At 52.1% G+C, this 24,624-nt stretch overlaps 2 protein-coding genes, 1 long non-coding RNA gene and 1 other non-coding gene across 11 annotated transcripts in view; 1 reads left to right on the top strand and 3 right to left on the bottom strand.

Annotated features, from left to right (window-relative positions):
* The window catches only part of MRC2 (mannose receptor C type 2), a 25,511-nt gene extending 19,851 nt beyond the window's left edge, over window positions 1–5,660 (bottom strand). Inside the window, exon 1 of the mRNA XM_040536537.1 lies at window positions 5,490–5,660. Coding sequence (XP_040392471.1) covers window positions 5,490–5,577 — 88 coding nt within the window. The 5' untranslated portion in view covers window positions 5,578–5,660. The remainder of the gene's footprint in view (window positions 1–5,489) is intronic.
* Window positions 5,180–8,052, top strand: LOC121059791. The gene is made up of 2 exons (XR_005814630.1): window positions 5,180–5,819; window positions 6,471–8,052. It is a non-coding gene; the product is annotated as an uncharacterized LOC121059791 (long non-coding RNA).
* On the bottom strand, window positions 6,420–10,203 carry LOC121059737. 2 transcript variants are annotated; one of them, XR_005814612.1, is made up of 2 exons: window positions 8,937–10,203; window positions 6,420–7,182 (listed from the first exon to the last, which is right to left on the bottom strand). It is a non-coding gene; the product is annotated as an uncharacterized LOC121059737 (transcript). The 2 variants fall into 2 exon arrangements; XR_005814613.1 differs by lacking the exon at window positions 8,937–10,203 and adding an exon at window positions 7,472–8,925 and having other exon boundaries at window positions 6,420–6,840.
* A 2,463-nt stretch (window positions 10,204–12,666) lies between these two features.
* The window catches only part of TLK2 (tousled like kinase 2), a 44,857-nt gene continuing 32,899 nt past the window's right edge, over window positions 12,667–24,624 (bottom strand). For all 7 annotated transcript variants that reach the window (XM_040536698.1, XM_040536697.1, XM_040536695.1 and 4 more), the window contains 9 exons: window positions 23,506–23,603; window positions 23,125–23,206; window positions 21,366–21,457; window positions 20,298–20,387; window positions 19,690–19,859; window positions 18,055–18,193; window positions 16,844–16,955; window positions 15,724–15,831; window positions 12,667–15,338 (listed from right to left, as the gene is read on the bottom strand). In XM_040536698.1, coding sequence (XP_040392632.1) covers window positions 15,165–15,338; window positions 15,724–15,831; window positions 16,844–16,955; window positions 18,055–18,193; window positions 19,690–19,859; window positions 20,298–20,387; window positions 21,366–21,457; window positions 23,125–23,206; window positions 23,506–23,603 — 1,065 coding nt within the window. In that variant the 3' untranslated portion in view covers window positions 12,667–15,164. The remainder of the gene's footprint in view (window positions 15,339–15,723; window positions 15,832–16,843; window positions 16,956–18,054; window positions 18,194–19,689; window positions 19,860–20,297; window positions 20,388–21,365; window positions 21,458–23,124; window positions 23,207–23,505; window positions 23,604–24,624) is intronic.

Consider the following 24,624-nt stretch of genomic DNA (forward strand, 5'->3'; position numbering starts at 1 on the left):
GCCGACGATGAACGTCGCCTCCGTGGGAGCAACCAGGGCTGGGTCTCGGCTCCAAGCCCTGGGAGCCAGGTCCCTCATAGCCTCCCCGGGGGCGCAGGTGAGGCTGAAGGCTTCCCGATTACGTGCCGGGTGGCTTGGCGAGCTCAGCCCAGCTCACGTGCTGTCCCCCTGCCGTCCCACTGGGAAGCAGCACGGCAGCCCCCAAGCCCCCTTCTCCAAACTGCTGATTTTTCATCCTTTATTGCTGCCCCAAGCTGAGCAGTGGTCCCAAAACCCACGATGCAAAGCTGGAGGAGAAGCCGCGGGAAGCAGCAGCTCCTTCACAATAACATCCATGGGGATGTACCCAGCCCAGGGGGGAGATAAGCACCGAAGAAGCTAAAACTCTGGAATAAAACCAAGAAAAAAAGAAGAAACCCACACTGTTCTCATCAGACACAGGAGGGTTGCACCCAGCAGCGAGAGCTCCGCACGCAGACCTATGGACACGCAGGGCGGGAGGGAACTGCAGGCACAAGGAGGGAGACCCAGCCCCAAAATCCACGCCCTGGTGACATTTAGGGGTGCGGGATACCAAAGCTTCACCCCATTAGGGGCACAGGAGGGCCCCCAGCTCCACCTTAATTTGGGTTAGGTCTTCTGGAGGAAATCCCCCTTCCTTTGAAAAACAGGCCCAGAAAAGCCCAGCATTCTGCACCCCAGTAGTTTGCCCAGGTTTTGCCATAGTTTGCCATCCCCTGCAGACATCCCCAAGGTTTTGGCATGGAGAAGAGCAAAAACATGGTCATGAAGAGCAATTTTTGGCCAAAGGGAGCCCAAAAAAGGAGCCCTCTAAGGGCTGGGAACACAGCGGTGACAAACGTGGCCATGGTACCCATGGCCCACGGCATCCCCGGGCCATAGCAGCACGCGGCTCCGAGCGCTCGAAGCCAGGCACCAGGATAAAAGAGGGGTTCTGTTGCTGCTGCTGCTGGTTTTTAAATCCTAATAAACCTCAGGGAGCAGGTCTCTTGTCACAGGGATGACAGCAAAGCTCGCGATGCGGGCGTGCAGCACCAGAACCCGCGCCCGGAGCCCGCAGCGGCGCGGCGAACACCCGCTGTTGGTTTATAGGGTGAGAGCCCCCTGGGACGAGCTCCTTACTCGGCTGCGACCCGAGGAGGCCACCTACCACCCTGCTCATTTTCTGCTGCCTCGGGGGGTGTCGGATCGGGTCCACGCAGCGCGCTGCAGGCTCCCTGCAGGCATTAGGTCCGTTCTCCCCGCACCCGGCCCGGGATGCAGACCTAAGCATAGAGCTGCGTTCCCCGGGGGATGCTGCCCGTGGGCAGGCCAAGCGACTTAACCCACTTGTGGAAGGGGACAAGCCCCAGCATCAGCCCTCCATGCCTAGCACCTGGATTTTCCCCCCAGATTTCCCCCAGCTCGGCTCCAGGCTCCAGCAGTGGGCTGGGGAGGAGAGCCCTGACGCACGTCCCCATAAACGGGGTGTAGCAATTGGCTGAAAAGTAACACTTTTTTCAACACTAATAAACATAATAATAATAAACACTGATAATCATGCACAATTTTTTCCTTCCTTGCTTCTCCAGCATCATTCCTCACACTAACACCCCAACTTGGGCCACCAGTGCTCATTAACCTCCATTTTAGCAAAACAAGGCGTGTTTGCACGGCAAGGATCACACCCCGGGTACCCCAAAGAAATATCTACTTTTTTTAAATGGACAAGATGTTTGAAATGAAGCTTTTCTGCTATTTGCTCATCCCATGCTCACAGAGAGTGCTGGGGTTAATGGGGCCATTTTGCAGAGCACAAAGTTGCTGTGCTGGGATTCACACAGAGAGCACAGAAGCTCTCCATCTCCCCATTCCCATTTTCATCTCCATCCTGCAGACGTGCTGTTTTACAGGAAACATCCCATTTGTGTTCCTGTTGTGACAGCATAAGGCACAACGCAGCTCTGAGCTCTCCCTGGGACTGGGACAGGAGAAGCGTCGTGTTTGAAAAGTGCCTCGTGCCCCCTGCAAGCACCCATACCTCCCCTCCTGGGCTCGAGAGTTCGCTCAAGAATCTGCAAGTCAACCCACTAATCGTTTGCTAACCCTTAATTATTTAAAGATGGGTCCTTTAAGAAAAAGAGCGTCTGTGTGGGTCTCTTTTGGGCTCCAAGCAATCTGAAGAATGAGAAAAATGTGATGTTCCGCGGGCTCGGCACGGTTCAAATTAATTAAAACCCTGCTCCCCGGCTGCACGTGAGGAGCAGCAGCAGGAATCCTGCGGCTCGCCGGAGCAGCCCTCGGAGCAGAGCGCGGCTGCCACGCGTGCGCCTGTGTCGCCACCCCAAAATCGTCGCTGGCTGCATGCAACAAACCCGACCTGAGCAGCACCCGCTGCCCTTCCCCAGCACCCGCAGGGTACCGGAGCTGGGGTCTCCTGCTATGGGTTTGTAAAAGCTGATCCCACCAGCAGCGATTCCAGCCATCAGCAGCCATTTGCTCTGATTTCACGGCTCATTTTACCCCCGGGAAATCTTGAATTGGAAGGACTGCACAAGGAGCTGCGAGGCCAAGCTACGTTATAACGGCTCGAGAACGTCTGCTTGTGGTTTACGGGTTAAAAGAAAATCGAAGCTGCACATAGGAAGGCGCGGGGCAAGTCGGGGTCACCCCAAATGCTGATCCCAACCCTCGCCATGGGAGCCAGCCCAGGATGGGGGCAGCACCTTCACGTAGAGCACATGGGAAATATCCCCGGGCATCGCACGGCCCTGCGTGGCTTCGGGGGCAGGGGGCAGCTTTGCATTAAGGAATAAATCTCATTTGCTTGTCATTCTTTCAGTTCTTGCGCAAGCAATCCCTTCTTCTGCCTGCCTCTTCCTCTCGGCCCGGCTGCCTGCTGAGGCTGCAGGCGAGCTCCAGGCTTCCCCCGGCCCAGCACCAGGCTGCGGGGCTTTTACCCAAAATCCGACACCGCCGTTCCCCCTTCCTGCTCCCAAGTAATCCCAGTTATCATTTCTCGGAGCCACATTTGCCGTGCAATAAGCTATTTCCATTGCAAAGAGGAAAACGGGGGGAATTTCACGCGAAGCCTGCTGTGTTTATTTTAAAGGCTGTAAATTCTTCCCTGGGTCCCTTCCGTCCCCTCCCCACTCTGCAAAGCTGCCGTGGCAGCCCCTGCCTTCAGCCACAGGCGCTTGGCCCCATGCAGGGGAGCTGCGTGGTTTGGCTGGGCGGAGAAGTTTTCCCAAAATTTACATTTTTTTTTCAGCCTTTCCCGGTGCAATGGGGAGGCTCCACTGGCAGGGGAAAAGCGATGCCATCAGCGAGGTCCCCGAGGCCCCTGCCAAGGACCTGGATGCAGAGAGCATCCTTCCAAAAAGAGCTCACTAAGGGGACATCAGGGATTGATCCCCAAACCCAAGCAAGGATCCTTCCCCAGCTGCAAACTCAGCCCGGCACTGGAGACCTCAGCGTCTGCCTGCACGCAGCAGGCACCTGGGACGTGGCAGCTCCGTCAGCGCTGTCCCCTGTCCCCATCCCAGGTCCCAGCTGGGGGAAGATGCTGGGGAGGGCAGCAGAAAAACAGGGAATAGGGTGGAGGGAAATGAATGAGCATGGAGAGACCCCAGGGAAAATGAGCATGGAGGGACAGAGAGGTGCAGAAAGGCAAACAGCACCCGCAGGCTCTGCGGGGCTCCCTGGAGGACCGGCAAACGCCCTTAAATCCCAACCCCTATAGAATAAATAATAATAAACGGCGTTCCCAGCCCCGCAGCAGCCGCGCGCCCCAGTCCAGCCAGCAGCGAAACCTGGGCTGGGGGAGCTCAAAGCCTCCTTGTTCCTCCCCGGCCCCGACGCGGGACCGCCGCTCGCTGCCGCGCTCCCACCTCGCCGCGCTCCCACCGACCGCAGGGACAGAGGTGCCTCTGTCCTCGGCGTCACGCGGGCGAGGGGAACGCGCCAGACCTGGCTCCTTCCAGCGGCAAAGCGGCCGGGATCGGGCCCGACGGGTAGCCGAGCCCCGCAGAAATCAAGCAGCCCCCCCAGCGCTGCAAAAGGAGGGATTTGCGACCTCGAGAAAAGGCGTTTGTGGAGACGAGAGGAGGTTTAATGGGAATTTGGCTCAGGAGAGTTCATCGGAGATGGTCCCCACGCAGCAGCAAAGCCTCTACCGAGTGCCCCAGCACTACGAGGATTTCTTCCCCATCGCCCCGTCCCTTCCCCAGTTTTTAGGCCGTTTCTCCCAGCCGGGCCTCCGCTTACGCTCCTGGGCCAGATCCTGCCCTTGGCATGGGGCTGCCTCCGAAGGCTGCACCGCAAAGGGACCGAAAACCCCGCTCTGCCCCTGGCCAAGGTGGCAGCTCCCTGTCCCCCTTCCCTGTCCCCTGTCCCTGTCCCTGCTCCTTGTCTCCCGCTGGCAAACGCCACGGGGCAGAGCGGGGGGCCGGGGGGAGGAGGGCAGCAGCGCCTCCCATCCTGCCATTTCCAAATCTGCTTTGGATTTGCTGAGCGTACTCTAATAAAACAGGCCAAGGGTTTACGTTTGTTGTTGTTCGGGCAGAAGTAGCCAATTTCGAATTTTTTTCATTTTTTTTGAAAGAAAAAAAAAGAAGTTTTCTCGATAGGGACAAATTAACCGCAGGAAGCAACAAAACCGGTGCCTTGCTTCAGCACCGGGCTGTCCCGGGATGAAGTGGCTGAAATGGCTTCGCCGGGGGGGGTGGCCCCAGGAGCCCCTGGCATCTGGCACATGGTGTCTTCGGAGGGTGGAAAAAAAAAACGCCCAAGAGCCACGATTTATTGTGAAAGTCCTGCAAAAAGGGAAGCCTGCAAAGACCCACTTGGACGTGGAATTAATAATTTTAGGGGGGGGGGACGCGGTGGGAGGAGGAGGAACCCCCAAAAAAACCCTTCAGCCCCTCCCCGGGGAGACAAAAGCCCGGAGCGGGGCTGGGGGCCGCTGCCAGCCCCTGGCCCCGAAACCCCCCGGTCCCGTCCCGGAGCCTCCCCGACCCCCCCCCCCCCCCGGAGCCTCGGAAACTTTTCCCCCGGGCTCTCCAGGCGCTGCGTGGCCGTGCGGAGCGGGGAACTGAAGGGAAAAAAAAAAAAAAAAAAAAAAAGCCCCAAAACGGCGGCGGATCGGAAAAAAAAAAAAAAAAAAAAAAAAGGCGGCGAAACCAAAGCCGGCGGCGGGGGCTAAAAACAAAACGCGGCGGTCCGAAAGGCGACCGGAGGGAGATGGAGTAAAAGGAGCCGAGGGGAAAGCGAAGAAAAGCGAGGGGGTGGAAAAGCCAAAAAACCGCCCCGGAGCCCAGCGGCCCCCGCCCTCCCTCACGGCCGGGGTCCCCCCGCGCAGCGCCCCGGGGGCTGAGGAGGGAGGATTTGGGGGGGGGGGGGGGGGGGAGGGATTTAGGGGGCTCCCCCCGAGCCTGCATCGCTCCTGGCCCCCCACCCCAAGAGCTGACGGTGGGGAGGCGCGGTCCCACCTGGGTGCGCAGCGCCGAGCACCAGCTGGAGGCCCAGGAGGCAGCCGAGGGAGGCTCGCAGAGGCCGCGGCCTCCGGGGGCGCCCCATGCCCGGAGCTGCCCCGCCGAGCTCCGCTCCGCGCCGGGGCCTCGCCGCTTCCCTCGGCCGGGGGACGGCGGAGGGGCGGGAGGAAGGAGGAGGAGGAGGAGGAGGAGGAGGGACGCCGAAAAGAGGAGGGAAAAAAAAAAAAAAAAAGTTAAAAAAATATATTAAAAAAAAAGCAAAGTCGGAGGGGGGAGCCAGGGCCGGCCTCAGACACTGCGTCAGCGGGAGCCGCGCTGCCCTCGCCGGTGGGCCGGGCCCTGGAGAGCCGGGGGGGGGCTGGGGGGCCGGGGCCGGGGCTGGGAAAGGAAGGGACCCCCCCCATGAAGGGACACCCCCATGAAGGGACCCCCCCCCCCCGAGAAGGGGACCCCCCGGGAAGGGAGCCGCGGCCCGCTGCACAGTGCCAGGGCTTCGGCAGCGCTTCTGGGGAGGGGGGCTTGGGGGGCACTGGGGGTTTTGGGGGAGCACTGGCGGGGTTGGGGAGCTCTGGGGAGAGGGGTTGGGGAGATCTGGAGGGTTTGGGGGGCACTGGGGGGTTTGGGAGCTCTGGGGGGTTTGTGGACAAGGTGTCGGGAGCGGTGCTAAGGAGGTGGTGGGGAGCGGTGTGTGGTGTGTCCCATGTGGGAGCCCCCCCATGCAGGGTGCCCACTTCACCCCAAAACGTGGCTGGGGTACACGGGAGATGCTCGGGGACCCCCAGCCCCATGCCAGGTCCCCCCCCAGGCCCCTGCAGCACTCTGCACTCGCTTCCCAGTGTGGCATGGAGTAGGAGCATTGCACAGCGTCCCACACTGCTTGGGTTCCTGTGTCCACGAGCTGAGTACAAGAAGCTTTTGAAACCCTTTTAGCCCCTTTTTAGTTTTTTTATTTTTATTTTTTTAATGCCTCCCCTCCAGTGGGTGCTGCACAAGCCCCAGAAGCCATGCAGAGGGCTGCGAAGGAAGGTGCTGCCCTCGGGAAGCCGAGCGAGGAGGTGGGAAGGGAAGGAGAGACCCGGCTCTGCTGAGGCTCCGTTCCGTTCACACGTGGGTTTAAAACATCCAGCGACCTCTGTGTGTACCTCCGGGTGCCCCAGGCCCCCTGCGTGGGATGGCTTTGGGCAGAAAATGCTGGAAATTGGCATTTTCCCCATGTTGCAGGGTGGGCTGTGCTGCTGTAGGAGGGTTGTTGGAGCTGAGGCTCAGGGGCGCTGAGGTCTGCACGGACCTGGTGAACCAGGGGAGCTGCTTGCCTCCTGCCTGGGATCTTGCTGGAGCAACAGGTCACCTGCAGCACCCCGAGAAGATTGAACCTTGCAACGTGATCAAAGCCAATAAAAACCCCAAATCCCAGAACGCCAGGAGGAGAAAGTCCCCGGGAGGTCTGAAGGCAGCAGCTCCCCCAGCCCTGGCTCTCCCCTGTTGCTGGAGCGATGAAGACCCTGTGCCACCAGAGCCTCACCTCCCCGAGCTCCCCAGGGATACAGGGGGAGCTCCATGGGCTGTGCCATGCACAGTTCAGGGAAGATGATGCCTTTAACCAGAATGGCATTGCTCCCTTGAGCCAGGCGCAGGATCTCTCCCAATGCAGAGGGATGCTCGCGAGCCAGCGCGTTTGGTTTGGCAAATCCTGCAAAAATAAAGGGATCCGTTGTTTCCCAGCGAGGCAGGAAGGACCTGCAGAGCGGTGCCAGGAGAGGCTTTGGGGATGTAAACCCTCCTCCAGGAGGGCCCAATTAAGCATATCAGAACCTGGGCTGTTTTTTTTTTTTTTTTTTTTTTTTAAGCCATGGATTATTTTTTAATTGAGCCAGCACCTGGAAGAGCAGCCTGGGGGTCAGGAGAGCAGCACCTGGGTGCTCGGTCCCATCCCTAAGCCTTGGAGATGGGATGGGGATGACTCCAGGGGTGTCACCCACCCCAGGTGCCAGCAGCCAGGCATGAAGGAGCCGCGAAGCCCCACCAAGGGGTCCCCACACCCGCACAAATCTGCACAAAATCCCATCGGCAGGAGGGGACACGGCAGAGCCAAAAGGCCCCGGATCTCCCAGAGCATCGTCGCCTCCTGGCCTCGTCCATCCCATTCCTCGGAGGCCCCTCCTCTGTGTGCAATTAGAAGACAATTAGCACTTCCTAATAATTAATTCCTCCAGCGTGGGCCAGCAGCTCCGCACTTATGCTCATCTAATCCAGTTTAGTACCAGTCGAGTTGCTGCTCATCGGAGCGGATCTGGAGGAAATGCCTTTTTCCCTTCCCCTGGGACGTTTCCAAGCTGTCTGACCTCTCCGGCCCTAACGAGCTGCTGCCAGACGAAGGGACGCAGCCGCATGCCGGGGACAGCTCCGGGGCTGTCTCTTTGCACCGACCAGGGGCCACGGGCTCGTCCCAGCTTAGTCAGCACCGGGAGATCCAGGCTGCTGCTGGCTCCCGCAGCCGGAGCATCTGCATCTGTCCCCTCTTTGGAAAAACTTAAATAAATGCTGGGTTTTGGCAAAAGCAGCTTATTGGTCAGGGAATGGTCGCAGCAGAGGGGCTGCAGCAGGACAGCCGGGGTGAAAAAGCCGAGTTGCTTTTGCAGAAGGGGTTGAAAAATATTTCCTGAGCTCAATCTGTGCCGTGAGCTCTCCTTGGGTAGGGGCCTCGGCTTTTAGGGGATACTGGCAGGAATCAGGGCTGTTCAGTGTCCCACAGACTGGGAAAGAAACGTCGCCAGCAAGCCGTGGGACACAGCTGTCACCCGGCTATTTGGGATGGGAAAACAACCCATGTGGCTGCCCGGCAGCCCCAGGCTGCGCAGAGGGGGAGGCCGGTTTCTCAGACGTGGTTTAGTTAAAGACCGAGGGCGTTAGGGCTTGGGGAGCCACCTCAGATAAAACCACGAGGCCGGGAGTTGCTCTGAAGGAGCCTGAGGGATTGAACAAACCCCAGAGCTGAAGCGCTCGGGGTCAGAGAGGTGCCCCACGAGCTGGGTATTGAATTCGGCTCTGATGCAGGGCAGGGTTGGTATTCGCTCCCACCAAGGGCATTAGAGGACGGGGTCAGGGTGCCCACAGACCGTGAGAGCAGCATCGGGGGGCTCAGGCAGCTGCCCTGAAGGACAGAGCTGCACCACCCAGGTGGTGCCAGGATGGTGTCCATAACCGGCGGAGTCCCCGTGTCCCCGGCTCTCCGCAGGACAAGGCTCCAGGACAGCAGCCCCGGGACCAAAGCCCAGCCACCGAGGGGCTGCGGTGCCACGGGCTCCTGTTCCCCGCGCCCATCTCAGCCGGGACGGGGACTGACAACACCTGCCAGGCTCGACCACGAGCTCAGCCTCCATCCGCACCGCCTCGGCCTCATCCTGGCCTCCGAACGAGGCCGGCCAGGCCAAGATCAACACCCACCTGGCAAGCATTGCCGCGCTGAGGTCACCGCTTAGGGAAGAGGCCGTCTAGGCGTCTGCTGGCTCCTCTCTCCCCCGCGCCGGCAGCGGGGAAGGCCACGTCGCTCCCCGCCCGCCGGGAGGAGCGGAGGCTGCGGGGGGGACGCAGCCTGCCCGTGGCGATGGGGAGACCCAGCCTGGAAGGGGCGAAAAGGGAAGGAGGGCGCAGCGGCGCTGGGTTTGTGCGCGAGCATCACAGCCCTGCCTGGTGGAGCCATGAGAAAAAGGAGAGGGTGTTCTGCTGGAGAATGTGCCGCTGCGGGGTCGCAGGGATCAGGGGTAGAAATGGGTGTGGATGAGGAAGCAGCACAAAGAGAAATGTTTGTTTTCCTTCTGTTCCTTCATCCCAGGAAGCCCCCGCATCCCCCAGCACTTGTGGCAGGCTCTGAGAGCTGCCTGCCAGGGTGGGGATGGGGTGGCAGGAGCAGGGCTCCCCATGGAAACCCTACAGAAATCCCCTGCTCCAGCAATGGATAGGGTCCCCCATCCCTGTCCTCCCCAGGACTCACGCTGGGCTCTGCAGCGCCGGTGGCAAGGAGCAGTCGACAGCCATGGGGCTGGGCTGGGGGGCTGGATGCGTCCCCCCCGTGCGGGGCTAGGGCAGGGGCTCGTCCCCAGAGGTCACAGCTGCACCCTCCTGGCTGTGGACAGGCAGGGACGTCGGGCAGGGACCTCATGGGAGAGGGATCTCACCGGGGAGGCACCACGGGCACAGCCCAGGGACACGGGGGAGGCACCGCGCCCGATCTCCGAGACACCAACGGACCATCCAAGACAGCCGTCAGCCCTGGCTCTGCTCAACGCCCAGCTGCAGGGAGCGGGCTCCTGGCCCAGAGCAGCCCCCTCCCTGCCTCCGTGCCGGCCGCCCCCGCGGCTGCTGCAAGGAGCCGAAGGGGCTCTGCCAGGAGCAGGGGTCCCCCGGGGGCTTGGCTGGCCCTGGACCCCCTCGCTGTGAGCGAGGTCAGTCCCTTTGGGGCTGCTCTGCCGGGGCTCTTTCGCTGCTTTCTCTTCTGCAGCCCTTAGAAGTCAGGCAAGTTCAAGCTGCAAATAATTTATTAAAACCAGATGTGCTCGCTCAAAGCTGCCACGAGGAATTTCAGGGCGCTCCAGCCCTGGGAGGGCCAGCGCCGAGGTCTCTGCCCTTCCGACGCGGGGGCGAGACGAGGCCGGGGGCTGCCCAGGAAAGAGCGCTTCCCCCCTGAGCCCGTGGCCGCTCCTTGCTTCCCGGGGCGCCCAGAAAGGGGCTGCATGGATTTCCAGCCCTTCTAGAAAAAAAATCGCCTTCTAGAAAAAAAACAAACCACGACTTTCTCTTCGTGACTCAGGCACAAGTTAGCAGCATCGGGACATGGGGCCAGGAGAGAAGGCAGCTGGAGAGCAGCGGAGGACGGCACATCCCGAGCGGCATCTTCTGGACCAGGCTCCAGCCCTGTCCCGTGCCCATTCCCAGTGGGAGCAGCACAAACTGGGGCCACACGGACAGCCCTGGACCCTTTTCTTCCACCTCCACCACTGCCTCACCTCGTAGCCCTGGGCACGACCCCTTCTGCCTCTGTCCCTCACTGTCTCCTCTCTCCTGGAGGGGTTTTGGCACCACCCTGGCCGCTCTCCTGGGTTTGGGTGCGAGCGGGCAGATTGTCAGGATTAGCAGGAGCTGGGATGAGCCGACATGCTGAGCAAAGCAGGTTTCCAGCCCTGATCTTGAGGCAAAGCTGAGGCTGGGCCAAGAGGGAGGACATGACCGAACTGGTGGCCTGTCCCCCGGCCAACGCGTGCTTGCAGTGCCCAGGCTGCCGGCGGCTTCGGTTAAGCGAGGACAGGGCTGAGCAGAGCTCTGCCTTCCCCTTCCTGTGAGTGCGGATCGAAGCCAAGCACCTTGTAAACCTGGCCGGGACGTGCTGGTAACCTCAGCTACACGGCGCGAGGGTTGGTTCCGCCGTCCCGTCCTGCGGCATCGACCCACGCTGAGCCAGCTGCAGCAGCGGGCTGACAGTTGGCAATGGGGAGCGACGGAAAGGGCCGAGCTGCAGCCGAAGGACGGAGGGAGAGGAAAGGCGGCAGCGAGCGATCCCACGGCAAGATCCAGGGCCGGGAGCCGGAGACACGCAAGGAGGCGAGCGCGGCGCTGGCAGCCACTCGCGGCTCCTCACCAGACAGCACGCGCCAGCGGCTTTTCCCGGCCTTCGCGCCCCCACACAGTTAATGCGTGAAATGAGAGCTTTTGGAGCTTTTCTCAGCCCCAGCCCCGGCTCCCGCTCCCCCGCCTGGCAGAGACAATAGCGTCCTTGTGGCCAAGACGCCTGGCCCTGGGCGTGAATGTGTGAGGGGAGGCCGAGCAGCACGGCGTTTGCTTGGCCTCTCGCCCCCAGCCCTGCCCAGGGCGGGCGCTGCAGGGGTGCACGGATGCTCCACAGGCACCGTCGACACAGCCACGGGCGGTCCCGGGGCGAAAAGGCAGCTGCAGGCAGTAGGAAAGTTGCCCCTGTGCTGGGTGAGAGCCCTGCTTCTGTGCTGCAAAACCTCCTCTCCATTCCAGGTGGTGCGAGGTTTAAAGCTTTAGCACCCAGAAAATAACATCCTCCAGCAGCAAACCCCAGGGAGATGCTGGCAGCAGTAGCAAACCTCGCGTCGAGGGGTTGCCAGGTCACAAAATAAACTGGGACTGGCCTATTTGGCAGAAGGGAGCTTGTTTCATAGCATGACGCCTAACCGCTAACGTATGAGGCGAAGCATCCAGCAAGGCAGCCCCTTGGGAAGCCTCATTCCTGCTGGCTTTGAGCTGAGCTCCTATAATGCTGCTTACGGCCCTGCTCCGGGCACGCCCCGCGCCCCACGGGTACCTGGCCACGGCTGCATTCAGCTCATGCATTTGCTGCTGAAATGCTACCACCACCTCCTGCTGCCCAAATCTGCGTCGCATCATCCCAGCTGGCACAGGCGCCCAAAACCTCATCAGCTGCAGCAGCGCAGAGGGATCCGAGCTGCTCTCGGTGTTCAGTTTTACCGAAAGCTCATTCTCACCCTGAGCGCACGGCGGGTGATGTCAGGTTCGTCAGGAGCGCAGGAATCCTTGCCCACCACCACTCGTCCTGCAGCAGTCGGGCGCGTCACCTCGCGGGGATACCTCGCGAAGTGCTCGCAGCGTGCCTGTGGGGAGCCGGGCACAGGAGCTGGCACTCAGTGGGTGAAGCAGACTTGGTGCCTTCAGCTGCCAAGGTCTTTTTTCCTTCTCTATTGTGTAGTTTGAAAGCTGCCGAGACGGAAATTGAAGGAGCTGAATTTCTTGTTGCAGTCCTGGAGCCTGGCTGTGGCCACCAGCTCGCGGCACCGCCAGCCAGGGCAGAGGGGGAGTCTAAGTTTCATCAGCAGGCACAAAAAGGGTTTCTTTGTGGCCCGCACATAAACAGCTCCTAAAGGCAGCTACTGCTCTGCTAGATATGAAGGATAAAACCCAAGCTGTCGTCTTCCACGTTCTAGAACAAGATCGGTATCAGTAATTGAACAAGACTCGGTAATTTTCAACAACAGCCTGCGCGGGGCGCGATTCCCTCCTCTGATGCAGAGATCCCACTGCTCTGAGCTGCTGAGCACCGCCCTTCTCCATCCTTCCTCCTCGTCCTGGCACCCCCCAAGCCCATGCAAACAGCTCCTGCCAGTGCTACAAAGAGCAAAAACAGAAAGAGCCAAGCAAATCAGTTTCTTAAAACTTATTTTAATATCCATGTCTCATCTGTTGGGTAGAGCCAAAACAGTCTGGCCTGGTTTAAGTTACAAATTCTTCATACACTTTTCTTTAAGTAAATGAACAGTGTGGCAATAGGGTCTGTTATTGGAAGTGAAACCCATATTAACAAGGAAGGTGTCGCAGCTAGAATTCTACCAGGGTTCTTCACTGCTGTCAGCCCCAGAAAAGGCTAACGCGGTCCCATGGCCCCTGAATGGGTGTCACACAGCAGGAATAAATGCATCTGACACAAAACTAATCACACCCACAGAGATAGCACACACGGTATGTCCAAGAAACAACGGGGCTGGGATACAAAAAAACCCTTTTAGAATTCTCCCCGATGTGGACAGACACCGAATCATCCGTTTCAGCAAACAGGACGAAGCATCAACCCTGATTTTGCCCCGACAGAGGCTGGATAGACACGTTGAATCACTGCTTGCTAAACAGTTAACTTCTGGAATAGACCAGCAGCGACAGAAAGGGCTAAGAAATTATGGCTGAGTATTTAAAGATGCAGTATTTCTTTTCTTTGTTTAAAACACTACAGTTTAGAGACCACCCTAACGCAGCTGCAAGTGAATACATCCAATTAAAAGCCCAAGAGTCACTACAAAAATAGTAATAAAAATCAAAGCAACAGAGTTCCACGCTTTCCAGGTCCATTGCTCAATTTCAACAGACTCCTGCAATTTTCAGTTAACCTCGAGTTCCTGAACAGGTTAAGCGTGATGTTTGCAGATGATGGCTTACAAATAAGGCAGACACGTGCTAGTTCTCTCACAAAGCATGAGATGGAGAACGTTGCTTACCACGAGAGCAGCATTCAGGTACTGAGCGCCCCCCAAAAGCAGCCCACGCGCTGCTGGAGCTGCAGGATTGATCCCAGAGGTGCCGCACCGAGAACAGTCCACAACACGGTGGTCTGGGTGTTGGGTTAGGAAGCGTGCACACGATCGTTTGGTTTTTTAAACACCTTGGATTGAAGTAGTGTACGGCTCAGCTCTCTCCCGAGAACACTGCATCTTTAAATTTTTCTGGCTACGAGCTCCTGCCACATGTTAGGAACACTCCAACCTGGCTGCCACATGTTCAAGTGCTGCGCTTTTTGTGTGTGTTTTCAGTCTTCCTTCAACGCAGGGGGGAAAGGGGGCACACTGGGGACAACAGGCTTGTGTTTCACAGCAGGCAGGCTCCAGCTGAAGGTGTAAAACCTCTCCGGACAGATTACAGAAGGGAGACAAAAGTATTCGGGTGTTTGTTCCCTTCTAGAACATTATCTCCTTCCCCTCTATTTGTAATCTGACGCAGCAACGACAGCAAGTTAGAAAAGTCAGCAAGTTTTAGAAGGAAAACGTTAAAGGAGAGAGGCAGCTTTCCTGCCAAGTCACCTAACTGGGAAGAGCCTTCTTCAGCTTCAGATTTTTGTAATGTGAACAAGATATGTACAGTACTGCAGGAGCACAGACCACACCTGAGCTGTGCTCCGATTCCTTCCCGTTCGCTGCCTGCCTTTTCAACAGTCAACAGCTATCACGCTCACGAGAGCAGAGAGCACGTCGTGAGCATGTCAGGGTGCGTTTTCAAAAAGAACAGCACTTCAAATAAATTAAAAAGATGCAACCAACCGTTGTGAGATCTATGAAGCAGCAGCTGAAAACCTAGTGGCAGTCTGACGCATGATCCACTCTGATCACAGGAGATCTACGCAGGCTGCCTATGGGCTCCACGGCCCTCCTGAGAAGGTGATTATTCGTAAGAGGCCACCCCAAGGGAGCAGAAAGCTGCACCATCTGCAGAACGGACACTGCCATGGACCTGCTAATACGGGTTTCACTTTGAGACCAGAAAACTGTTTTCTTCCAAAAAATTGTTATTTTTAAAAAACTGAAATTAATTAGGGGTAAAACACTAACTCTAGTGCCATGAACAGGCAGGATCAACTTTTTTCCCCTCCAAAGGGCAAAGAGTCATATACCATCCCCAGCTGAACCTTGGTGCTTCGAGCTTTTCAGGAGATGTTACCTAAACTTTATTAAAAGAAAAAGAACAATGTTTAAATATCAACACTGGACTAGCCCAGTCTTTTTCCAAAGTCCACATTCTTCATATGAAGCACACACGGCGTCCTGGATTCCCCAAGGCTGCATGTTCAGAAGTTCACAGTACATAGAACCATGTCTTTTGTATTTTCTTGAGTTTCCCCTCCTTGCTCAGAGCAGCCACCCTTCGCGGTCATTTACTGGACAAACCTCAAGCCATCTCCTATCCACATGGCTTGGCCTAGATGCCGAAGGTTTTCTTGATGAGAGTTGATGTCATGCTCTATGGATGGAAAAAAGCAAGAGAAAAAAAGCACCTGGTACAGGTTTCTCGAGACCCTTGCGGATTCCTCTATTCCAAAGCTGTTTCTGAAAGTCTTTTTGCCGGTTTCTCAAGCAGTTTTTGGCCTATTACTCTGTCTCAGTTTGAAGAGCTGTTATTGGATGATCCAGAGGTTGATGCAATCGCAGCTCCAGCTGGGCTGCTTGTGGATACAGATTTGCGGATGTGAGGCAGCAAGTATGGGTCACAGGCCAGCTGCTGGACATCTATCCGATCCTCCTTTCGGTAGGCCAAACAGCGTCTGATAAATGCCTGCAGATACCCCAAAGGCGAAACAAGAATCAGCAGACTGACAGGATCAGGAAGCTTTCTTTGATAGATAACTCTTTGGGAGCTGGGCCAATCTGACAACCCCGGCACTGAAATTCCTTCCCCGGTGACTTCACAGACAGCCCAGCTCCCATGACAAAAGCTCATCTTTTATCGGTAGAAAGCACGGGTAGAGGCACACGCTGTGCTCCCTTCAACCCCAAGGCTGACAACTGCAACGATGCAAAGTCACAGAGCACTCTGTAGGAGGTAAGCATTAAACACAGAATTCCTTGCTAGTTTTAGGAGAACCATACGAAAGGAACGGTCAGTGCCACTTGCTGAACGGCATGCACGGGGTGATCAAATTATCTGCAGCAAGACTTACCTTTGCTTCTGGCGTGACTACTGGCTTTGGAGGGAACTGCACCTCAGTAGCTTTCAGAATCGTGTTCTCCTGCAGAATGTCTTGTTGTGACTGGTTGTGGCCAAAGGGCTACCAAAAAAATAAAAGAGGGTTGTTAAAGGTTGATGACAGGCCTTAAATAAACCTTAACACTTCTGTTAATCATCACTTGACATCAGCATTTTTCCAGGCAAGACGCCCGTGAACGTTACTGAAGGTGCTGCAGATTCCTGCCAGATGAGCAGGACACACTGCTCCTGTTTTTAAACTGGTCAAAAGGGACATCAAGCTGGAACGTGTCTGGGGTGTCTCCAGCTCAGACAGGAGGGACCTCCATCTGCTTCCAGACCTCATAGGTCAGCACCAGCACATGCCAGAGGGCCTTCAGTGATCTGAGCAGCCAGGAGATTCACCTACTTCAACCTCTGCTGGGCCGGTTCTGCTGTCTGCCTGACTGACACCACTAAGCAGACACAGTGTGTTTAGCAACTCAGGCTTTCACAACACTCGGTTACCAAGGACTTGGGAACACAAGTGTTGATGGAATCCTCTTCCTGCCCCAATCAATTTATTTTGTTGTCAAAACCAAAATATGATAGCCTTTTCTCGGGACAAATCGTCTCTTCCTGATTCAGACTCTTCCCTTCCAAAAGGCATCCTAAAAACTTCTAGAGGAGGTCCTTGTACCTATTTTTTATTTTAAAACACTTGCAGCTGTCGAGCAATACCTGGCTCCACAAAGGCTCAGCATTCAAAAGAATAACATCAAAACGCATGGAAAGCATCACAAAACAATGCCAAACCAGGAAGCTCAGGTGTCTGGCCCTGAACAACACACTTGTCCTGCCTGTAAGGGCCTCACTGGAAACATGTCCAGTGGAAAGAGATGTTCTGAGGATTGCTCCTGAAGGAACTGCCATGTAGAGCAAAACACAACCTAGTAAATTGTCCCCGCCCCATTAACACAGGCTCTGTTTTGGAGCTGCTGGCAAGGAGACAAGGCAGAAGCACCTTCTAGCGTGGCAAGAAGGAAACAGAAGTCAGGGCTGCCTCCAAAAGGTTTGGGAATCACTACTTGGAAAGGAGTTACATGCGTTCTTACCTTTCTGCCATAGAGACACTGATAGAAGATAACTCCTACTGACCAGACATCAACTTTATTTGAAATCTTTGGAGGTTCTTTCCCAACTACAAAACATTCTGGTGGCAAATACCTGATGAGGAGGAAGTGACAAGTTATTAGTAATAGCTCCAAATACTTTCAGTCATTTTCTTTGGAAGGGAAGGAACAAGCTTCTGTGATCAGATGTTGGCTTGGGAGTCACAGGACCAGATCTTGGTTCTTGTACACCTTCAGGTTAAGGTCACCACTGCACACCAGCTCCTGGAAACCACGATCCCAAGGATGTCCAGACATCCATGGTCTGAGCTAGTCAGCACAGTCAATTTCTTTTCAGCAGAACACACAAAATAGCCTCTTTTTCTTTCATCTTTGAAACTGGCATTTATTGTTAAAAAGGCTTGGCCAACAATTCCACAATAGAAATTCACAGCCAAAATATGTATTTCTAGAAACACAACCTCAGATGCCATGTCTCAGAGACCCAGCCTTGCTTAAACTACAGCTAGCGTCTTTTTTAGGAAAGGAGCAAACCTTTGCAATACAGAAGGCCTTAGAAAATGTTTGGGCAACTGTTGCCCATAGTGACAGTTTGCAGCTTGGGTGATTTCTAAGAATCACATTCAGAGGTACTCACCATAGGTCCTGCTCTCAGCTACGGGTGACGCAGTGCCAACAACTGGCATCAGAGGTAAAGTATTACTGAAACATCTCATGTGACACTCAGAAAAGAAGCTTTGGCTTTAGATAGCACCACGAGACTTATGTATTTTGTAAGAGCTAACACTCTGGATTTTCACATTATTTCAGCAGGATACTCTTTCCTTCTCCCTGATGTACCTGCATGGCATTCTCCTCCCCCCTGAACTGCTAGACTGTGCCATTATGCACTGTAGAATAGCAGCCAAGTTCCACTCCAGAGCTGGCTATCTCAGACGTGCAATTTTTCACCAGGCACTTTGGACAAGAGGTGGTCTTCAAATGCACAAACACAAACAGACTGAAAAGCAAAAAGCTGCCAGCCTCAAAAGAAGCTGTGTGTGTCAACTGAAAAAGTGGTTTCCAGGGTCTCAAACCCCCAGTGTCTCAAGCTGTCACAGACAATGGCAGCACATACAGATCAAGAATAATTTACACACAGTTTTGGATTTGTGTCAGCTCTGTAAGTTGCCAGTGCCCCAGGCAATGCTTACCAGTAAGTACCAGCCCCCTGCGATGTCAGTTCCATGCCATCAACAGAGTTGTAGCTGTCATCATCCATGATTTTGGAAAGTCCAAAATCGGTGATTTTTATCTCTCCACATGCAGTACCATTGACTAGAAGAATGTTACCTAAACGGAGGAAGGAAACAGGCTCTTAGGATATACATCTAGCAGAGAAAAGCAAGAATAAAATGACATTGAACTCTGTCTCTCTGCACAAGAGAACACGGAACCTGCAAAACACAGGGAGTTGCAGCAGCCTGGGGTAGATGTTTTACCACAATACACAACTTCAAAGACAACTCAGCTCCTACTGAGTGCTAGATCTGATTTGTCCATCTGCAACTGACTCAGTTGCCCAACATTACTTGGGGCCTTCAAGATTACGAGCCCTATTCTCCAACCCGGCTTGATGCCCGTGCCGTTTTGGTCCCTCCCAGAGGTCCTGCTGGAAGGGCAGGTCAAAAAGGAGGACTAAGGAGAGAAGGAAGCACACATTCACAGTTATGACTCATTTTATCCAGGAGTCCTGACTTGCCCCAGCCTCTCAACAGCCAGAAACACTCTCCTTCCTGGCAGTGCTCCCCAGCGGCTTTCTAAGCTCAAAAAGGACAATTACTGCTTAAGCAAGTCTTCTACAAATCCATCAGGGATCAAGCAGTCAGATCATCGCTGTTTTTCTCAAAGCCTACGGTTCAGCAGCAGAATTGTGTGTGATGGCAGCGGATGAATCACAACTTTAGATAACTGTAGGCAGAGCTCTGCACCGTAAGAGCAGCCAACAGCTGGGGGAAGAAACGCGTGCACTAGAACTGGAGCAACAGCACCACCTCCTGAACAGACTCCTCGTGCTGATGCAATAAACCACATCACATACCAGTTACACGATACTTAGCGATGAAGTGCCACCAGTAAAGGGAGGCAAACCAAAGATAACTTTTTGAAGAGGTGGTTGAATTTTACTGGACTAGTGAACAGCAATGTAGCCAATATCCGTACCCAAAAGGGAGCACTTTCACTTCTGCCCTCACTACTCCATCCAATGCTAAAGGGAAAGCTGCAACTATGTTTGGAGAGGACCTTCTACCTGGTAGATGTTACTGAAATCAAAAGGCAGGCCTGAGCAAACAGTTTTGACTATATATCCTCAGCTTTGTGAGCTTTCATGTGATATGAAAAAATGAACACTTCCAAGCCAGCTTCTGCCACGAAGTTTTCAGGCAGATGATTACAGAAAGAGTAAGTCAGAAGAATGGGAACAGAAAACACACTAGTAATTATGGGAACCTTTATGAAGCAATAATAACAGAAGCCCTCAAATACAGAACACAAGCAGGTCATTGAGAAACCAAACAGACACTTGGTGGTTCAAGAGCTCATTCTGAACAAGAAGGCTGCTTTTTCTGGAATGTTACTTCCTTGTTTATGTTGCAATTCTGGGAGACAATAAGCTTTTCACAGAATGTTCTATGCATTTTAGTTTTCTCTTGATGCAAGTTAATTTTCCCAGGCAGGACTGTCTACTTTTCGCTGTTTGACCAAAATAAATGCTCCCATGTTATTTATAACCCATTACCTTTAGTTATTAAGCATCCTTAGGCACATCAGCTAGCAGCATAGCATACCTGGTTTAAGGTCATAGTGTATGATGGGAGGTTTGATTTCATTTAAGTATTTTAAAGCATTCACAATCTGCATGATAATGGATCGCGCCTCCTTCTCCGACATTAACTTGTGCTGTTTCAGGTAGAAGTCCAGATCATTTCCCTCACAGTATTCTAACACTGTACAAAACCTGGAGGCAAAACAGTAGTTGTAATTAAGGCATCGGATAGAAACCAGAACGCTGTTGTTGTTTGTCTGCAAGTCTCATCTATTTGATCAAAGTTTCAAATTAAGAGCCCTCCAGCTTATTAATCCTTCTTTACAAATAGGCCACCAGGAGCACAGTCCTTAGTGCTCAACAGTGCAAAGGTCAGATGTGCCCCATTTAGCACTAGAAGCAGAAGGGGAAAGCTGTATCCGCTGGCGTACGCACCCAGACCAACAAAGAGCAGGATTTACTAGTAGAGCATCGCATCTCTAGGAAACCTGTGCATACTGAAACTGCTTCAGACATCTCTGCAGTACAGTCTGCATGGTGTGGATATATTCTGGACTCTGCTTTTGAAAGACCAAAAGCTTTGTAGTGAATGGGTCAAATTGAGTCAAAGGACACAGCAACACAACTTACGAGTCAGTATCCAGCGAGAAGTAGTCATATAGCTTAACTATTCGAGGATGATCCAGTTCTTTGTGAATTCTGTACTCTCTACACGCATGTCTGAAAGTAGGAAAGTCTGAGCATTAGTCATACAAGTGACTTAATTCTAAGTTCCACAGATAGAGCACCCAGACATACCACTCAGCATTCCAAGTCCAATCACAAACCCATGCACATTATTCAGACAACTTGAGAAAAGGCAAGCAAATCAGAAACTGCTCAGAACAATTTTGAAGAACCACAGAATCTAAGTGCATCAGATTCTCAAGTGCTGGCAGCACTACAAAATAACTAATCCTGATTAACGGTACTGCTTGCCAAAACAGAATAATCTCATAATAAATCGCTATGGGATCCAAGATAGCTGAATACAAAAATCAGCAAGTTCTAGAAAAATTCCAGGACACTCAACTGTCCAATTTCCAAGCTTCAATTCCAGCTTAGCTTGTGCCAGTGACTTGCTGGGGAAGTAAAATCACAGCTTTATCTTTGCAGTTCTGTCAAAAAAAGCCTGGCTGCTATTCTGCAGTGCTATCTAATCCATGGCATTAGGAAGCAAGAGTTAACCAGTACCTAAAAGACCTCCTGTACCTCTCTTCTTAGGCCAGGGACATGGAAATGTATTCCTAATCATCTGTGAAAAGCTTAAGTATTCTAGGAAACAAAGTGAAGTCTTTCTGGGAGCAAAATGCAGGTGTGTACCTGGAAGATGGGTACCAGCACCCTTTTTCTGCAAGAGCTTATATGTTTTGCAGAGGAGAAGCCACTTTAAAGCTTTCTTCGTAGAGCGTTACTGGTGTTTTAAAACCTTGCGTCACAATGCTTGTACACACGCACATGATTTTCTATATGTTGAAGACATTTCTAATATGAACAGAACTTTAAAAAGAACTCTTTTTTTTAAAAGAACTTTTAAAACAAAGAGCAGCTTTTGAAACGTGGCAAAACAGGAAAAAAATGGCAGCATGTTCAGACACTGAATAACCAAATACAGGAGGAGTTTGGAAACATGTCTGTCTGCTTTACAGCCTCACTTACTTGTGATAGTTTTCTTTCTTCTCATCTCTCCAGTTTTTATTTAACTGGTGTATTTTCACAGCTACGTATCTCTGTTCTGTTAAATCAAATGCCTGTGGAGAGAAGAGCTGAGTATCAGTAGGAATCACAGCTTCAAGTTAACGCTGCAAAAGCAGACAAGCTCTAACAAACCAATATCCCCACCCAGGAAATCAGCATTACAACACACTGAGTGAAGAGCAAACCCACATTTTGATGTAATTAGTTTCACTAATGAAACCAAGCAACTCTGAAAACAATTGAATATTTTGTACTTTGATCTGACCCTTCCCTATGGGATCTAACTAATGCTGCATTTATTCTGACATTTTACTATGAGAGTTACAATGGGATCAGAAAGGCCAAATTAACAAAGTATAGCCAGTTAATCACACTGGGAAAGACTGCCATTATGCCCCAAACCACCTAACTTATTTTCTACACTCAGTTAAAAACAAAACAAAAAACACACGAGTTTTTAATACTTTGTTTCACACAGGTAGCTCAGCTCTCCAGCTTGCAGCAAAATGTTTCAGCTTATTTAGAAGCTGGAGAATTCATTGGCTGAACCGTGTAATTTTTGTGCTGTGTTTTTCCCTCCAGTCTCTCGCTATTTAGGCATCCTTTAAAGAATCAACCACTGGAATTGTGCTCTTGGAGGAATGAAGTCTATTACCTTGTCTGAGAGCAGAAACACCTAATAATTTACAGGACAGGACAGACTCCTACTGTAAACAAACAAAGATAATTGTGTCCAGCTCAAAAGCTGGATACTCAACTCCTAGAGCCTAAGAGATTGGCTAAGACCCTGGAGAAGAGAAGCAAGCATTTCGTTGTCTTAATAATGCAATTAGAACTCTCAAGCAGTCAGCTACGAAGCATTCATACCCTCCTGCTTTCACCTTTCATCTGCAGAGCCTAGGTTTTCTACCAAGTCAGCAGAGACTCCAAAGAGAAATTCAAAGGCACTGCATGCAGATCACTGTCCCTCTTTGCTACCTGAGCCCCCTGGTTTGGAGGCCTGTTCTTACATTGCATCAAAATCAATCACCGTGATGTTTCCCATATTTGCACTGGCATAGGTATGTTAATCCTATCCAAGTTCAACATGAATTAAAGAATACTAGGTACAGATGGGGAGTATTAAGAACTAGAGAGGCTCTAAGTTGCAATCATCAAACAACAAGAACCTCCAAAGTATCACAGGCCTTGGCCATGCTAGAGTGCTGACACGCAGAAGTAATGAATGCTCAGTTCTAAGGACTACACACACAGTCTGCTACTTCAGACTGTAAAACAAAGACAATAAAAATAAAGTCTTCTACCCCCAGGAAAGGAAGGCTTTGCTTTTATTTATTATTGGAGCTATTTTCTCTTTTGGACACTTAAGACTTGCTATGCCATACTCAATAAAACTTAGCTGCGTAAGGTATGTGTGCGTGCAGCCCTTGAAGAAACAAATGCTTTGTTTCTCTGTCCTTACAGAACTTGCCGACTTGGTGCAATGTTTTCTTGAAACATACGTTTGTAGGAAAACTGACCTCTGAGGACAAGAGCAGAACCTAAAAATTTCAAGCCTGCTGTCTAATAGAAGCCAGATGTAACGTTTGTTTTGTCCTCCTTTCTTCCCTTTACAACCACACACACTGCTGCGAAAATGAATGCAAGGTTCTGCTTATAGTTGTATTTCATTTCATTTCTTTCAGATTCAGATTGCACCAGACCAGCACCGCAAATTTACCTTATATACTTCACTGAAGCCGCCTCTACCCAGAAGATGTAGCAACAAGTATCTATCATTTAGCGTTGGATGGTCTTTAAATCTGGTGAGAAAGACATAGTTTAGGAACACTGACAGTAATAATGCAGTCTACTGCACAATAAGTTACAGCTGTTATACAGTGAAGAAACATTTTTTTATATTAAGTCTAAAAATAAAATCATAATGACTAGAAGATTTGACAATATTTGATCATTTTGTACTGATAATAGATTATAGCCCCCCAGTCAAGTGACATGCTAAGGTGAAAGAAATTTTAAAAAAGATGCTGTACTTGACATTTTTGAGGGAGACAAATCAAAATTTGCAATACACTCTTGTTTATGACTCCCACGCGCTTACTGTGAATTATCTTCATTGTGTATCCTTTTCAATTCCCTGATATGTAGATTTCTAACCCTCTCTAGCCGTTCCAACTCTGCCTGGATCTCTGCTTCTTCCTGCACAAGAAAAGGGAAAGACACGTTTCCAAAAGGAAAACACAATGCTGTTTACAATATTGCAGTTAGCGTTTCTGCCTGATTTATGGAACCACAAACATAACTCCACTTGTAAAGACGTTATTGGCAAATAACTCGTTTGGGAGATTAAATAGATGTTCACAGTTAACTTAAAGAGTGAGGTGGAAGCTGAAAGGAATGCAAACTGACTGGACAGTTTTGTTTAAAATTATACATGGACAGGAGCAGACATATCTTTGTGTCTTCTTGTTTTTAAGATTTTATTAACTAAGAGGCATTCCACCCGGGACCTTATAACAAAAGGCCCCATGATATTAGACTGCACATTAACAGAGCCAAATACCCCTCCTTCTCTCTCAAATCCGTAAGCTGAGACAAATCTTTTAAGATTGCATCTTCAAAAAATGGGGCACGACATTTCACAAAGACGTGCTCTAAATACAGAGGCTGTTACACTGGGCTTCAACATGAAATTAGGCAGATAACAAAATTAATTGCGATTTTCTGAAGAAAGTACAGACTCTGGACTTTGAAAAGCCATAAAAAAGGAATGCTTGAAGGACGCAGGATGATGTGGCCTGCTCAATGCTTTGGCTTCCACATTGCAAGTGCACGGCTCTAACTTAACGTTAAAGAAAAGAAGATTTCCAGTACTAGCTTCCATTTTTATCTCTGACAGACTATTATGTTGAGAACTATCACAGCACGTAAACATTATGATAAGCTTCAACACATTTTAGGGTCCTAGGTTCTCTACCGTAGAAATTTAAAAGCCACCTAAAACAAAAATGGAAGCTATGAGTCAGAAACTTTTGTTGCAAGACACCATTTGAACGGACAGCAGGCTTCGGTTAACAAAGTTAAGGCAAGTAAAGACTCATTCACACATAAGTAAAAGTCCTGACGCCAAGCTGAACCACATAAACAGTCTAAAGTTAAACAGCAGGAATACCATAAAACACATGTTGCAGTGGGCAGCAGGTCTTACTATGAACAGCAG

Source organism: Cygnus olor, chromosome 25, assembly GCF_009769625.2.
Source record: "Cygnus olor isolate bCygOlo1 chromosome 25, bCygOlo1.pri.v2, whole genome shotgun sequence".
NCBI lineage: Eukaryota > Metazoa > Chordata > Aves > Anseriformes > Anatidae > Cygnus > Cygnus olor.